Genomic DNA, 14,471 nt, shown 5'->3' on the forward strand with positions numbered 1-14,471 from the left:
GATCTGCCCCAATTTAGCAGTGGAATTTCTTTGCTGACTGCTTTTCTTTCTCTTTCTAGCAAGCTCGCGCACTTTTCCGAATCTAAGCAAAAATTTTCCTTTACTCTTCACACTTCACTTCAAACCGCTAGGTTGATCAACGTACCTACTTCCTGAGCTTCACTAGAAGCTACCAGTTGGCTCAGTGTCCAAGACGAAAAAGAGCGAATGCTATTCTGCCTCGACACTCGGACCCTACTTTCTCTGCTCGACCCTTCAACTGTCAACTTCCATTACTCTTTCCTCAGATACGATCCTTGACCTATAGGTGGCGCGTTTATTTTTCTTTTTCTTCCACCCCCAGTGCTGTTAGGACGCACAGATGTACCTGAATTTTGGTCTGCCGAGAAGCTATCCTATTCCCCGAGTGAATTTCCCCAAAGCTACAGGGCACTTTACAATCAGTGGTCGATTAAAGATATCATTAATTCAAATTTTAAGGCGACGGACGGGCCTTCCTTCTATGTGCCAGGTACAATAACAAATTCGCCATATAATTTTGTGTTGAATACGCTATCTATCTTTCTCTCTACCGCTCTCAATCTTGTGTGTGCTCACCATTTGGATGCCCTACAATCATGGTCGTGAGGCATATCAGTTCGAAGAGTCCCTCGAAAAGCATTCAACAGATGTTTATTTAAACGAAATAAAAATAATTTAATTATAAAATCTGCAATGGTAAATTGAGAAAAATTCGAACGAATGACGTCAGCAGCATTGTGGGACCTAAAACAGACCCAGACGACTGCAGCTCTCTGTCCCCAATGTTAATAGTCTTTGGTGCAAATGCCATTATGGCCATAATGGTGGTGCTTGTGACGGCAGGCGCACATGTTGGGAGAGAAACAGTATGCATGGGGTCCCCAGTCGCTGCAGAGGATTCACAGATGAGACTGGAACGAAGATAAGGATCAATAACTTACTGCTGGCAGATGGGCGTGCACTGCTGCCCGTGTAGCAGGGTGGTGCGGAGCTCATAGCCCTGGGCACAAATGCATGATCCGTCGTAGGAACAACGGCCGTGGGTGCATCGCCTGCAGAGTAAACAAGTAGAGATCACCTTTATCCGGCTGGAATTCAACTCACCCGTGGCAGGGGGCCAGAAGGCGTGCACCCCTGTGGCGACAACGACGCGAAAGTGCATCAAAGTAGTAGTGCCTGTCCTTCCTGCACACACATAGATCCGGGGCGGCACAGTACCCACCAGCCTCCCGACAGCCGGGCAGACACTCGGCAGCGCAGACCAGTCCGTCCGGATTGGCCCCCATATACTGATCGGCACAAGGGCAGACGCCATCCTCAAAACACACACCACCCAGGCAGACAATGTTGCAGCGTCGCACACACTGCCTGGTGTTCACGATCAGCATCTCGTAGTCGGAGCACAGTGGCGGCGGCTCATTAATCTCCCAATAGCCATAATCGAAGTAGTAGTATCCTTGGACCAAGACGTGCTGGAGCACCAGTTGAAGGAAGACCGTCCGGCCGAGCATCTTTGACAATTGCAAATGATCACCTCCATGGCGCGGGTAATGAGAGTGAAAGTGATTTCCGTAGACGGCGCAATTTGTGTACGGAATCCATTAGTCCCGTTATTGAGGCGGTCACGATCGCCATATGTACACATTACGTCAATGATGCAATGGACAACTGATAACCGCTCGGCCGGAGAGCCTCTCAATATGAATTACAACAAAAGCATTTGCATGCAAACGAAGCCAACAGACGCTAGCACCGCATTACTCATCGCAGCAGCTGCTGCTGGGAGCACGGAGAGTGGTGGCGCGGAGAGAACGAGAGAGACAGATCCAACTCCGACATGTATGCACACCCAGCGAGCGCTAGAGATAGAGAGGGAGACCCAATGAGAGCGCAATTCTGGAATGTCTGGATTCCACACTCTGGCTGGCTCAGTGGCGTCTCCGCTCTCACCTCCACCCCCACCGCATGCCCTGGAATTAGGGACCCCGGCTCCGACATCGACTCCAACTCCAACTGTAGCTGCAGCTGGTTTGAATGCGCCCCATTCATTCAGTCTTTTGGGGTCTGAGAGCAGTGTTGGCCTCCCAGTCCCGATCGGGCAACGGCAACGATAAAGACAAAGTTAGCGGCTCAACAGAGACGACGACGCCTGCGTGAACGGAAGTGACTTTTCTTCTCCATCCAACGACGAACGAACCGCTTTAATTGCAATTATAAATTGAATGCTTGATTCTCGCTCTTTCCCACTCGCCCCCTCCTTCATTCTCTTAGTGCTTGCATGTGAGTTTGTGTGCCTGTGTGTATGGGGTGAATAACATAAAACAGACAACGGGCGAAAGCATAAAATAAACAATACCATTTCAGGCGGTCAGCTGGGAGGAAGTTCTGGCCCCGGCGCTGCTGGTGGTGGCACAGCGGCAGCGGTGGTGGTGGGTGTGGGTGTGGGCCTGTGGGATGTGGCCGTTGTGGAAGTGCGTGCTCGCGCAAAGCTAATGCTTAGAGTCTATTATGTATCCGGCAAGTGCTGACGCGTTCTGACATCGCCACCGGACAATCTCTAAACTCTGCGAAGTCGAATCATCCAAAATGTGTTACGTTATCATCACAAGCGGCAGTCTAGTCTGGTTCCTCTGCACCCTGGTTGCTGACATGCTCATAGCGGCGGCACTGGTCACGCCCAGGTGGCTGATTGGTCCCGTCCAGCCCGTGGATGAGCTCTCCTCCGTTTCCAGCCAGCGTCAGTCCTCCGTGGGCATCTACACCCGCTGTAAGGTGATTTACCAGGTGGGCTACCACTGCGGACGTGTCGACCTAGATGGACTGGCCACAGACAGCAGCGTCTATCCCAGCGAGTGGAAGGCGGCCATGTTCTTCATTTCACTGGGATTCGCCCTGCTCTCGGTCGCGGTTCAACTCACTTTGCTCACCTGCTGCCGTCAGTCGGCATTCGGCAAGAGTATCCACAACATGACCGCCTGCGCTCAGGTGGTGTCAGGTAAAGAAATGCTCCAGAAGCTATATCGAGACGATAGTTTTTAAGCTTTCATTCTAGGAATCAGTGTTATGTTTGCCCTCTTCCTCCATCCCCTGGGCTGGCGGGCCACTCGCGTCCAGCGGCTGTGTGGTCCGGAGGCAGAACCTTTTTATCCAGCCGACTGCAGTATAGGTACTATATTGGAGACTCCGCATATGCGTAGCTAAAATTAACCCATTCCCCCTAGGAATCTCAATTTACAGCGGCGTTATCGGCATACTCCTCACATTCGCTGCCGCTGGCATCAGCTTAAAGGCGGAGTCCTCCAACATGCGCACGCGCGTTCGTCGACGCGTCGAAGAGGGCAGCAAGCTGGTCTGCATTCCATAGCTGTAGCTTCCCCAGAAAACTGAGAACTTTCATTAAGCGGGAATACTTAACATCATTTTCGAATTTACTGTAACTTTTCTAGCATAAATAAACCTCTAACATTTCTACAATATAGTGTACAACATCTGCCGGAGTGTCATGCTCCCCAACTGCTTCTATATGTTGCGCTTGCTCTTAGCTTTGCCTGGCGGTTTGCCTACAACATCCGGCTGGCCCTTTGGGATGTAGACGCCGTGGTTTGTCTTCTTCAGATGGGCAAACAGTTTGTTCTTCGAGTCAAATACGAGGCGACAGGTGACGCAAGTGTGCTGGGGCTTTGTCGGATCGGCGTCGGGATCTTCTCGCTCCTCACTGTTGACTACGATTTTTGGGTTTTTGGGTTGGTTAAGCTGAATATGATCATCGGAGACATCGCTGTCCTCTTCCTGCTGTTGCTTTGCCACAGCTTTCTTTCACTTTTTGTTCTTCTTGTTGCGTTTGATCGCCGCGGACTCTTTTTCACTAAGCGCCTCCTCCACTTGGGTGTCCCCCAGATTATCGCTTAGATGTATTTCATTCAGTGCCTCTTCGACATCATTGAGACTATTTTCGGGGGAGGCATCATTGAAGGCCTCCTTCTCGGCCTCCATCTCCTGGCGCAGACGTTCCACATTGTCTCGGTGCTTTTTGCTCTCCTCGTGATTGGCTCGCGCCTTGGCATTTTTGAATGATTTGTTGCAGGCAACACAGTACAGGTCGTCCACATATTCCATTTCATACTCGATTTCCTCGGCATCCAAATTGTCGTCGCTATCTGCCTCAGAGCAGTCGCCGTCTTCATCTTCCTCATCCGTGTAGTCGTCTGAGTCGCTGCCATAAGCCTGTTCCAGTTGCCTTAGCTGATCTTCGTAGCCCTCGTTAAAGACTTTGTTCTCCTTGGCGGCGGCTAGCTCCTCTTTGCGTTTTCGCAACTGCTCACGTCGCTTCTCCTCCTGCTTCAGGCGATTGGCCTCGGCTCGCTCCGCCAGTACACGTCTATAGGCCGCAACGCGGCGATCCCGCTTCCGCACAAAGCTAACCAAATTACGAATCTGAACAGAAAAAACTTGTATAAAACTGGAATTTCTCGAGAAACGTTGGGATTCTTTACCTCTTCGTTGCGCTCCTTGCGGGCACCTTGAACAATCTTTTTCATTTCTTTTTCTACTTTGCGGAGGATGAAACGTTCCTTGATCTCCCTCACATCATACGGGCAAAGCCATTCGTATGTTTTTTTGGTGGTGTAGGCCGTCCAGTAGGCATAGAACGGGCCCACCACTTCCTCATAGTTGCTCTCGGAATTGCCGAAAGCCGGTGCGCAGCCCCACTCGTCATCGCTATCCATGAACTCGATGTCCTCGGAGGCAATCTGGACGAACACATCAGCATAGAGCCCTTTGTATCAGTAAAAGCCCTTTGCATCATCGCCATAGCCTTTGTAGCAGGAGCTGGTGAAGTATGGGAACACATCCAGGCAGTTCTCCGAATACTCGGAATTCTTTCCCCGCAGAATCTGCTCACGGTGGTTGTCATACCAGGAGCGTTCCTGCGCGTCCGAGAGCACCTCATAAGCCTGTTGGATTAGTTGAAATTTCTCCTTGGCCTCAGCCAAACTTTCTGGATTCTTGTCGGGATGCCATCGAAGCGCTAATTTGCGATATGCTGTTTTGATGTCGCCATCGCTGGCGTCTCGTTGCAGCTCGAGCTCCTCGTAGTAGCAGCGCATCTTGACAAAGGTTATTACGACTATTTAGGTTGTTCAAAACCTTAAGACCAGGTTTACAATTTAGAAACAGCGCATTTTCGTAGTTAGACGAAATTAGATTCCAGATTTATAATATGTATATATATACCGTCCGACCCTCAGAAATATACCGTCTCATTTTACAAATATACCGTAAATATACTGACGAATTCAAGTTCTATTATATATATTCCTCGATTTTGATATTCCTTCGAATATTACTAGCTATCTAGAGCTCTCAGCTTTGCCCACATAATTTTATCGTATTGATGAATAAATTTACTAAATGACTGGCTAGTTTTAAGGACTCCCTTTTTTGGATTATGTCTAAAATTACTCACCGACTCATTTTTTCGTTGCATGTGTAAACAGCTGTTGCTCATGAATGCGTTACACCTTAGTGCTGCAAAACGATGCGATAAACAAACATTTTAATAAATAAATTGCATACTTTTCAGCTTGAACAGCTATGTTTTCATTTCAAAAATAATTTTCAAAATTCTGTCAGTCATTAAGTTGCAATCATAGAGAGTCCATACATTTTTTAAACTTACAACGGAAACCTACTGTGTACTCTGCTGCCACTGCGCTGCGCATTCCTTCATTAGCTTTTTTTCTTCGGCGGCAACGGACGCTCCTTTCTCTGTTGTCACACAGCATTCGTTCGCACGCTTATCTCGCTACCACCACAAACATAGATACATAACAGTTTATACATATAATATAAATAAGAAGAGGAGAAGATAACTAAGCACATACCAATACATAAATCATATAGAAAAGTTTAATAAGAAAGAATTTCGAGTGAAAAAGAATATACTCAGTAGAAACCGCAGTGGTTTTTTCTCTTTGGAAGTATTCTGCTTTTTTAAATATAATTTGCCGAGAATATTTACAAATAATTTGCATGAAATACACATCTTGACTCAAACATTGCCAATCAACAATAACAATACACATAAAGTGCCAAAATAACGTAAAACATTTGAGTCTGCAGCAAGTGATGAGGGGGAGGGGGAGAACGGAGAGAAATAGCTTGACATAAAAATTCACAGTTACGTCGGATTTACAACCCGTCGTCAGCCGAGCGAGCTGATTTCGGCGGGGGAGGTTGCCAAGCACACAGACAACCCACACAAACACACGCACGCATACAGCTACTCCACCGCACAGCACGAAGCGAGGAGTGGAGTCGCAGTCGGAGTCCTTGAAGCACCGTTAGGCAATAGAAGAGGACAGAAAGCATCTCAGCTCACAAACCACCCCCAATACCGTGGCCCAAACCGTTGGACCCGCCAACAAAAAAATAAACAAGCGAAGCCGACGAGCTGTCTGTCTGTGTGCACGTATGTGAATGCGTGTCTGTGCCATCGTATAGATTTACCGGTGGTCTGCCTTTCATCTCGCGTGTTGGTGTGTGTTTTTCTGTGTGCCGCAATAAAAACAGACGTAAAAGGAAGGAAGGAAGGATATTATGAGGCGGCAGACAAAGATAGCCGCATTTGCGAATAAGGTAATTTCGCATAAAATTCCAACACACTTACATTTGTACATACGTATGGATGTATGTATATAGGAAGCATGGGAATCGCAAAAACTATTGAAATGTGACCCTGCCCTGACTGGAATCCGGGCGGGCTTTTGTGCTGTCATAAATGGATTTTCTTATCAGCCCAAAGGAGGCCAGGAGGCCGCTCGGCCTCTATTGTTGCAACCAAATTGCATTTGAAGCAAAGCACACCCTAATGGCCTCCCCGCACGCTCTCTCTCTCTCTCTCTCTGCCGTTTCAGTTATATCAGCAGCAACAACAGTCCGTCCAATTTTGTTAAGATAGAAGCTAGCACTATGTTTGGATCCAAGCTGCGCTCCTGGATGGAGACGCACATCGTGCGTCCGCGGAAGAAGGGAAGCAAGCACAAGCAGGCGGCCGCAGAGGCTTCGCACAGTAGCGGTATCACCACTGGGAATGGCAAGAAGGCGGGCACACTGCCTCCACAGGGCAGCAACCTTACCAGCCCCGTGCTGACAAGTAGCGGAAGCCACAGCATCGCCAGCCCAGTGCGGAGGCGCGAGGTATCGCCCATACAGTGCCATGTAAGTCGTTTTTTGTTCCTTTTTTGTATGAACGTACCTGATCCGAAGCTCTCTAAATTGTATAGCCACCCAGTCGTCGGTATGGATGGCAGTCACCAGATGAAGATTCATACGTCATAACATCACCAAAATCGGACAATCTGCTGTATGCCCCACAGTGCTACCAACCACTTCAGCAGCAACAGCACCACACCCATCACCTGAGCGTGCCCAACTGCAAGGATATATCCTGTGCAGAGAAGTCGCCCAGCAAAGTGAACTGTTCCTCTTCGTCCATTTCGTCGCTTTCCTGGTCCACCGGATCCAAGGAGCCCTCGTCGGGCAAGCAAACAACATTCAAAGAGCATCAGCCCAATGGGGAGTACCACATTCCACCCGAAGAGGAAGATGAGGTGGAGTACGAGGAGGTGGGAGCGCTACTATTGCGCCCCCAGCCTCCTATAACGGACTACCAGCGTCCGCAGTCGGAGAACTTGGCCGACATGCGTCTGATCTACGAGAAGGAGAGCAAACAAAACTCCAATCATGCCCGCTATGGCCGCCTGCTGCCCTCGAAGCTAGCTCCTGCTCAACTGGCAGAGGCTGTGGAGGGCCTGACCACTGCTCCATCTATTCCTCCGGCTGCATCCTCTGCATCCGCTGGTTCGAGGATTCGTACACCACGGGGAGTGCAGCGTACTAATTTAATGCCCGGACCACGTCCGCATAGCCTGCCATCGCCAGAGAGCGCCTACTCCACGGGTTACTCCACAGATGGCACCTCTCCATGCGCTGCCAGCAACTACAATCCCCCGAGTACTATATAAACATGCGCTCGGGTACCCACTACTTTCCCAAGAGCATCAACTCGCTGGCCATCGAGACGCAGCGCTACAAGTTCGGCTTGAATCGCATCGAGGAGATGTCACCTATGGACCCCTTGCCCAAGAGAAACTTCGCCAATGCCATTTACGGCCTGGAGTCGTCGCCCAGTCCCCTGGCACTTCGGCAGCAGCCAAAGTTATTTGAATGTGAGTGTAAAATGTTACGTTTTGGTCAGATCCGATGTTAGAGAGCTCCCCCATCCTTTGAAACGAGACCCACCCAACAACAAACTGAGCAATTAACCCATTTAGAGTCTCGGCTCAACTCAAGTGACATCGCCTTCACATGACGGCCATTTCCCATCCCCAATTGCAGCTCCCTCGCCGAGACAGCGCTGTCGCATAAGGACCAATCCCTGGTACAACACGGCCGAGCATTTGCCACCCTCCTCCTCGGCGCCTACGCGTCTAGAGCTGGATGCCACGAGCACCACCTCCACCACATCGTCGGGCAATGAGCTGGAAGTTCCGGCTGCCAAAACAACAGCAAAAACAGAAACGGTAAAGAGATCAGCATATGCAACCACCACCAGCTGCAAAGGCACTCCCAGAAAGTCAGCTAGAGTGGGTGTGGAGGGTGGCGTTGCACCTGGGGGAGTTGCTTACGAGTCCTCGGAGGGCTCTTCGTCGTCGACTAAAGTGGAAAATGTGCATGCCCCACACACCATAAAGCGGCGCCACTTGGAGCACGTGGAGACGACAACAACTTCTGCCCCGGTGGCTGCTGGCGGTGGAGCTGGAGTAACCACCACCTCCTTCATGGTCAGCGATGATGAGGCCACACTCAACGAGATGATTGGCAAGTTTGACGAGAGCTACAGCTACGAAAAGGAGACCGACATACTCAGGTGAGTCGCAGTCCCAGTTTCAGTCCTCCTTTTAGTATTTTTTGTCCATTAAATTCCTTACCTTACCTTACCCTTTGTCCTGCAGCAGCGACTCTGATCCCACAGATGACTGTGCTTCGGAGCTGGACACCGGACAGGATGCTAGCGATGAGTGTGACACGGATGAGTTGCTGGACATCGACTTTATTGGCACCTCATCCATGCAGGAGGTGGTCCTCGACCGCCAAGATCTGGCCCGTAATCTGGGAAGCTGCCAGTACTACTTCAATGAGCCCATCAGTCCCTTGATCAAGCGCAAGACCTCGACCCGCTCCCGCCGGAAGAGCGGTCAGGAGACAGCTGATGGTTCGCAGCAGCGACGGCGTAAGCGCTTTCTTAAGACGCGCAAGAAGAGCTGTGAGAACCGCGAAAAGCTTCCGGCATCTCCTCTGCGTGAGCCTCGTGGTTCCCGTAGTGTGGGTGGAACGCCAGTCTGTCTGCGTCGTAAGCTGCTAGGCCCCAAGGAGAGGTATGATGGTCAAGTTACAGAACGGCTTGTATATTATTTTAAATATCCTTTGATTGTCAGGATCTATAAGACGTCGCCGCTCTCGAATCGCTCCAATTCGCTGATCTTTGGCAGCATCACCGAGAAGACCTCGCTGACCATTGCCGAGAGCGAGAAGGCGCTGCTTAAGGCTGACTTAGAGGCTGACATCAAGTACAAGCAGCTCATCATGGAGGCCGAACAAATGCTGGAATCAATGAGTAACAGCTTGCAGAGGTGTGTAACGTCTACAGATTCTAGGGGATTGGATCCTAACCAATCAAACATTTTCAGTATACCCCGGGACACACCCGTCGCCAGTCCGAGGCGCGTGAATCCCTTGGCCAACAAGCGTGTGGAAATGCTCAAGCACAGCGAGGTAGACTCGAAGAAGCAGCCGGCGCCACCGGCAACTCCTCCGTCGGAGCACGAACTAGCCGCCGCCATCAATAAACGTATCGAGATGCTGAAGTTTGCAGAGAATTCTGCGGCGTTGTCGCCACCCAATAGTCCCAAGCCCGGCCGCTGCAGTCCTCGGAAGACTCATCTCGCTCGCAAAATAAACGGCAACCCACCCATTGCTCCGCTCTCACCGCAGCTGCAGTTAAATGGGAGGCGACTCCAGGAGAGTCCCTTGGGCAAGCGACGCATGATGACGGTGACGTCGACGACTACGACGACAGTGTTCAGCTTCAATGACGATGACTCGAAGTTGGAGTGCATTGCTGTGGAGGATATGGGCAATATCAACTCGGAGGAAGAGCCACTGTTGGCACCGCAGAGCAATAGTAACAATTTCTATTGTCCACATAGTGAGCCGCTGAAGCGAAAGGTCTACAAGGGCAGCTCTTCCCTTGAGCGCATCAAGAAGAACTTTGACTTGGAGCTAGGTAAGTGCTTTGCATATTTCCTGCCGTTCTGCTATGATTCATCCTTCCCCTGATTAAAACCACAGACATAAGCGGACGTAGCAAGTCGAACGAACGCTCGCAATCAAAGTTGTCGACTTCCGTGTCGGCCAAGAGCTCAATGCATGATGTGACCGGTAATGAGGCGAAGGCCCAGGCAATGGGTGGCGGAGGCGGAGGCAGTAACCGCAAGCAGCAGTTAATACTGAGCACCATTGTGGATCTGAAGCAAAGTCTGGAGCATCAGAGCCATCAACTGAGCGGCCTGAACTGTGACTAGAACTGAGCTTGAACTGACTACAGAGGCTAAGATCATCATTATCATACGTAACCCATGCATAATCTAGATTCTAGACAGTAAATAGCTTGCTAAGGCCTAAACTAACAAGTCCAACCGAATCCCTCAGACTAGACACTGAAACTGAGCGCAATAACTTTCTAAATGATAAGAGAACCCGATTATTTACACGATATACTCAAGGGCCGCAATAGAAACTATGGACTGGTGCAGAAAGTTATCCGCAAAATATCTGTAGAATGTAGTTTTAAACTTGTTTATGTTGGAGTATGTATGTTTAACCGTAGACATTTCCCAAGGGTTTTGTTCTTTTATATTTTGTTGATCTATTCAAACAGTGGGATATTTTATAGACCCATCTGAGATTTGATATTTTAGTCTGTTGTTTGCCATTTGAAATTTTTAATTCGTAACCAAGTATTAATTTTCATTTAATTTTTTTATATGAATATCATTCAAATCAAATAGTATTATTTCGTTGGGTTGCCAAGCTGGAAAGGAGTTCTAAACATCAAATCCTTGGTGTATCATCTAACCCAGTAACTATCTAACCCACTCATAAAATACTATACCAAAAACCTTACCTTGAATACGTTGATCTTAGACATTATATGGAACTACATGTGTCAATACTGATATACTTATCCTTAGTTTTACTTATCGAGCATTTATGTGCGAGTGTGGCGACTGAATCCTAAGCATATATCACATGAACTGCGCCTACATTTAGAGATTTATACATAGAACTCTGCTCATTACTAGAATGACTCACTTAATCAGCATTATCGAAGAGTATTTGGAGCTAGACCTTTAAGTAAACCAAATTATTATCCATCCAAATGAAAATTGTTTGTTTTAGCCAAATTGTTTGTAGTTTAATGGAAAAAACAAATTAAAATATTGTTTCCTTAGTTGAATTGCTTAGTTGAAGAAATTGATTGAGCGAACCGAAAGCGTATTGTGTTCTCCATGAATTTTAAATTTGTTGCAATTGGTAAAGTTTGTGCTGATTTCCAATTCGGATAAATTGGTTGTAATTTGGATACATTGATTTTGTACCTACATGTTCTTTTCTGAATTACATATGTATGTATTATTGTGTTTAATATGCATATAGACGCTATAGAATCCACACATAGCGTACATATATAATCTAAGTCAATAATGTAACGTGATAATAAACTTAATGAATACCGAGACCCTGAATTAAAGCGGCAATCGTAGTAAGTATGTATGTACCGTATATAGAATAGCTATAGCTAAACAGTTATAATTGTGATTTATTGTTTTACACCGTCGTTTACCTTTCTAGTTTTCAGTACCCTCTGCTAATGTAATTGAAATTGCAATTAGTTTTCATTTTCGCTTACGTACAAGGCTCAGATCACATTGCTAGTCAGGGACTGGGAAGTGGTGGGCTAGTGGTCTGGTATGCCGTGTTAAATTTACTTAATTAGTTTCACCCAAACGCGGCACTTGAACATCGACCGCCGGACACCGAACGACATACGAAGAAATTGTATCGAACTTTAATTTGGACGCCGATGCGTAGTTCCAGTCCGGGACGTCGACGGAGCCAGAGTCAAGTGACGGCTTGAACCTTTAGCTCTCAGCTCTCATGTTAATTAATTTATGCGCCCTAAATTCAAAATATTCAATTGGATTTCCGATGTGAAGCGACCTTAAGACAATCCAACGAGCTTTCTGATAAGAAAATTTACAAAACACAACCTAGACAAAGACTGCAGCGAGATTCACCCTTTTAATGGGTGTACTTATGTATGTAAATCTCCGCAACACGCAATATCCTATTGTACTTACTTATAATAAAGGACCAATTTTGTGATTCGCTTCCTATCTTAGTTGGCGGCAGTGGCCTACAATATGAGTGTGGAATTTCCACAGATGGAGACGATTTCGAGACTCCTCCGATCCCCATTTCTTTTTATCTTGTTCATTATTATGCCTGGCTGTGAAAAGGTAAAAAAAAACTCGACGGGTTCTAAAAATCCCCAGAAAAGCATCGACAGTGGAAAATTAGCAGACAGATCATGGACTCGTTGCTGTTGTGGCTGGGGCTGCTGCTTCTGGTGCTAATTATGCAAATGGAGGCGGAGAGCTGGGGAGGAAATGCCCAAGCGGAATACCAAGTGGACGAGCCACGCTTAAAACATCGATTCGACATTAAGTGGGCAAAATACGGGCAAGCCACAAAAAAGCATCTACAAAATGAGGCATTGGCTGAGCCGGTGGCCCAGTGAAGGAGGCACGACCTGCTGGGGCGACAACGGAGATGCAACCCAACATGGCCAAAACTGGTTCAACATCTCTTGAATGCCGTACGCCTCTTGTGGCCAGAAGATGGAATGCAATGGAAAAGGTAGGGGCTGGTCCAAAAGCTTGCACATTCCAATATTGCTTTGTTATACCCTATGTACAAATGATATGACAGATATATTCTGAACGTTGTTCTGGCAGCAAAGTTTAGGTAATATAGGATTGTTCTTCTCTTTACTCTTTGCTAAAACTAGTTCAGATCTCCGATTTCATTCCGAGATATATATGTAGAATATTCTACTTATTAGGGTATTACTAGGTTCGGTACGGTACTCTGAAAAAAATACCGATACTGAGAGATAGCGGAGCAAATTGTATTGTCGATGCGCTTTCGATTATGCCGAAAGCTTTAAGCACGGTTCGAACCGTTGTTCTTGTTGCTTTTGCCAGTCCGTCAGACTGTCTGTTGTCTGTTGAGATTTTTGTTGCTTTTTAACGTCTGTTTCGATTATTGTTATTATTATTATTGTGATTCTTGTTGTTGGTATTTCCAACGTTAACGCAGTGGCTTTTTTGCCGTAAAATGTTACTTTTTTGTTGACTGCTCGACCGCGCTGTCGCAGTCGCAGTCGCTGCCGATGGAGACGTCGCTGCTGTTTTTAGCCGTGAAGGTCATGCCCAGGTGTATGGCATTCAGACTCACCTGAGCCCCGGCCCGAGTCCGAGCCGAAGCACAGCGGTACGGCACGGCATGGCTGCGCTTGCGCTCAACGCTAAACGTGTGAGGGACATAAGGGGGGAGTGGTCCAAGGAGGGGCCAGGGAGCGGAACCAAGGGGCAGGTTGTTGTTTTGGCAGTTATGAAACTAGTCCAATGACTCGCTCTGTATCCGTTTGTGTGTGTGAGGGTCTATCTGAGTGTGTGTTTGTGTGTGCCAACTTTGAGCTTTCGCCTCTGCTCTTCTTGTAAGATTGTAATTACACACATACATAGATATTGCACATCTCTTTGCGTTTTTGTCTGCATAGAAATTTCGTGAAACATAGACAGACTCCGAGCCAAAATTATTGTCAAACCATTGAGGAGTCCCCGAAAGCGCCAAATGTGTCTGAGCCCCCTTCTCCACCACCCTGCTGCTGACTTGGCCAGTTCTCAATATTTCATCAGCCCACTTCTGCTGTCTATAGAAAAAGTGAGACAAAATGTGCGCAGTATCAAAAGCCTCTGGAAATAATGAAACGGAGAGCATGTGATGGAGATGGGAGAGCAGTAGAGATCCTGCGAGAGAGACATAGAGTAAGCTTTTAGGATGAGAACACACAAATCAGAGTTGACAAAGGAAAAAAGAGCAGTGTCATGCAAAAGATTAGCGTTGTCTGCGACGTAGCTGATTGCCCTTCTCCATTGATCTCCTCCCCCCACTCTTACTCTTTCCTTTGCCCCTCTCTTTTCGTAAACAGGTCACGCTGGGATGCTAATAATGATGATATAAACGGTAGCCGAGCTGCA

At 47.7% G+C, this 14,471-nt stretch overlaps 2 protein-coding genes, 1 long non-coding RNA gene and 2 pseudogenes across 3 annotated transcripts; 2 read left to right on the forward strand and 3 right to left on the reverse strand.

Annotated features, from left to right (window-relative positions):
- Positions 1-700: 700 nt before the first annotated feature.
- LOC108159649 (wnt inhibitory factor 1) lies at positions 701-1,554 on the reverse strand. Its single transcript, XM_017293115.2, has 3 exons — positions 1,126-1,554; positions 963-1,073; positions 701-909 (listed from the first exon to the last, which is right to left on the reverse strand). The coding sequence occupies exons 1-3, from the start codon at positions 1,530-1,532 to the stop codon at positions 807-809; spliced, it is 621 nt and encodes a 206-aa protein (XP_017148604.2). The 5' UTR covers positions 1,533-1,554; the 3' UTR covers positions 701-806.
- Positions 1,555-2,209: 655 nt separating this feature from the next.
- LOC117190851 (LHFPL tetraspan subfamily member 2a protein-like) lies at positions 2,210-3,499 on the forward strand. Its single transcript, XM_033395876.1, has 4 exons — positions 2,210-2,301; positions 2,386-3,016; positions 3,074-3,187; positions 3,243-3,499. The coding sequence occupies exons 2-4, from the start codon at positions 2,608-2,610 to the stop codon at positions 3,383-3,385; spliced, it is 666 nt and encodes a 221-aa protein (XP_033251767.1). The 5' UTR covers positions 2,210-2,301; positions 2,386-2,607; the 3' UTR covers positions 3,386-3,499.
- On the reverse strand, positions 3,452-5,231 carry LOC117190850 (annotated as a pseudogene).
- Positions 5,232-5,487: 256 nt separating this feature from the next.
- Positions 5,488-5,810, reverse strand: LOC117190741. Its single transcript, XR_004473809.1, has 2 exons — positions 5,715-5,810; positions 5,488-5,550 (listed from the first exon to the last, which is right to left on the reverse strand). It is a non-coding gene; the product is annotated as an uncharacterized LOC117190741 (long non-coding RNA).
- An 8-nt stretch (positions 5,811-5,818) lies between these two features.
- LOC117190740 lies at positions 5,819-11,566 on the forward strand (annotated as a pseudogene).
- The last annotated feature ends 2,905 nt before the right edge of the window (positions 11,567-14,471 follow it).

The sequence above is a fragment of the Drosophila miranda genome (assembly GCF_003369915.1).
Source record: "Drosophila miranda strain MSH22 chromosome Y unlocalized genomic scaffold, D.miranda_PacBio2.1 Contig_Y1_pilon, whole genome shotgun sequence".
In the NCBI taxonomy this organism is placed as follows: Eukaryota; Metazoa; Arthropoda; class Insecta; order Diptera; family Drosophilidae; genus Drosophila; species Drosophila miranda.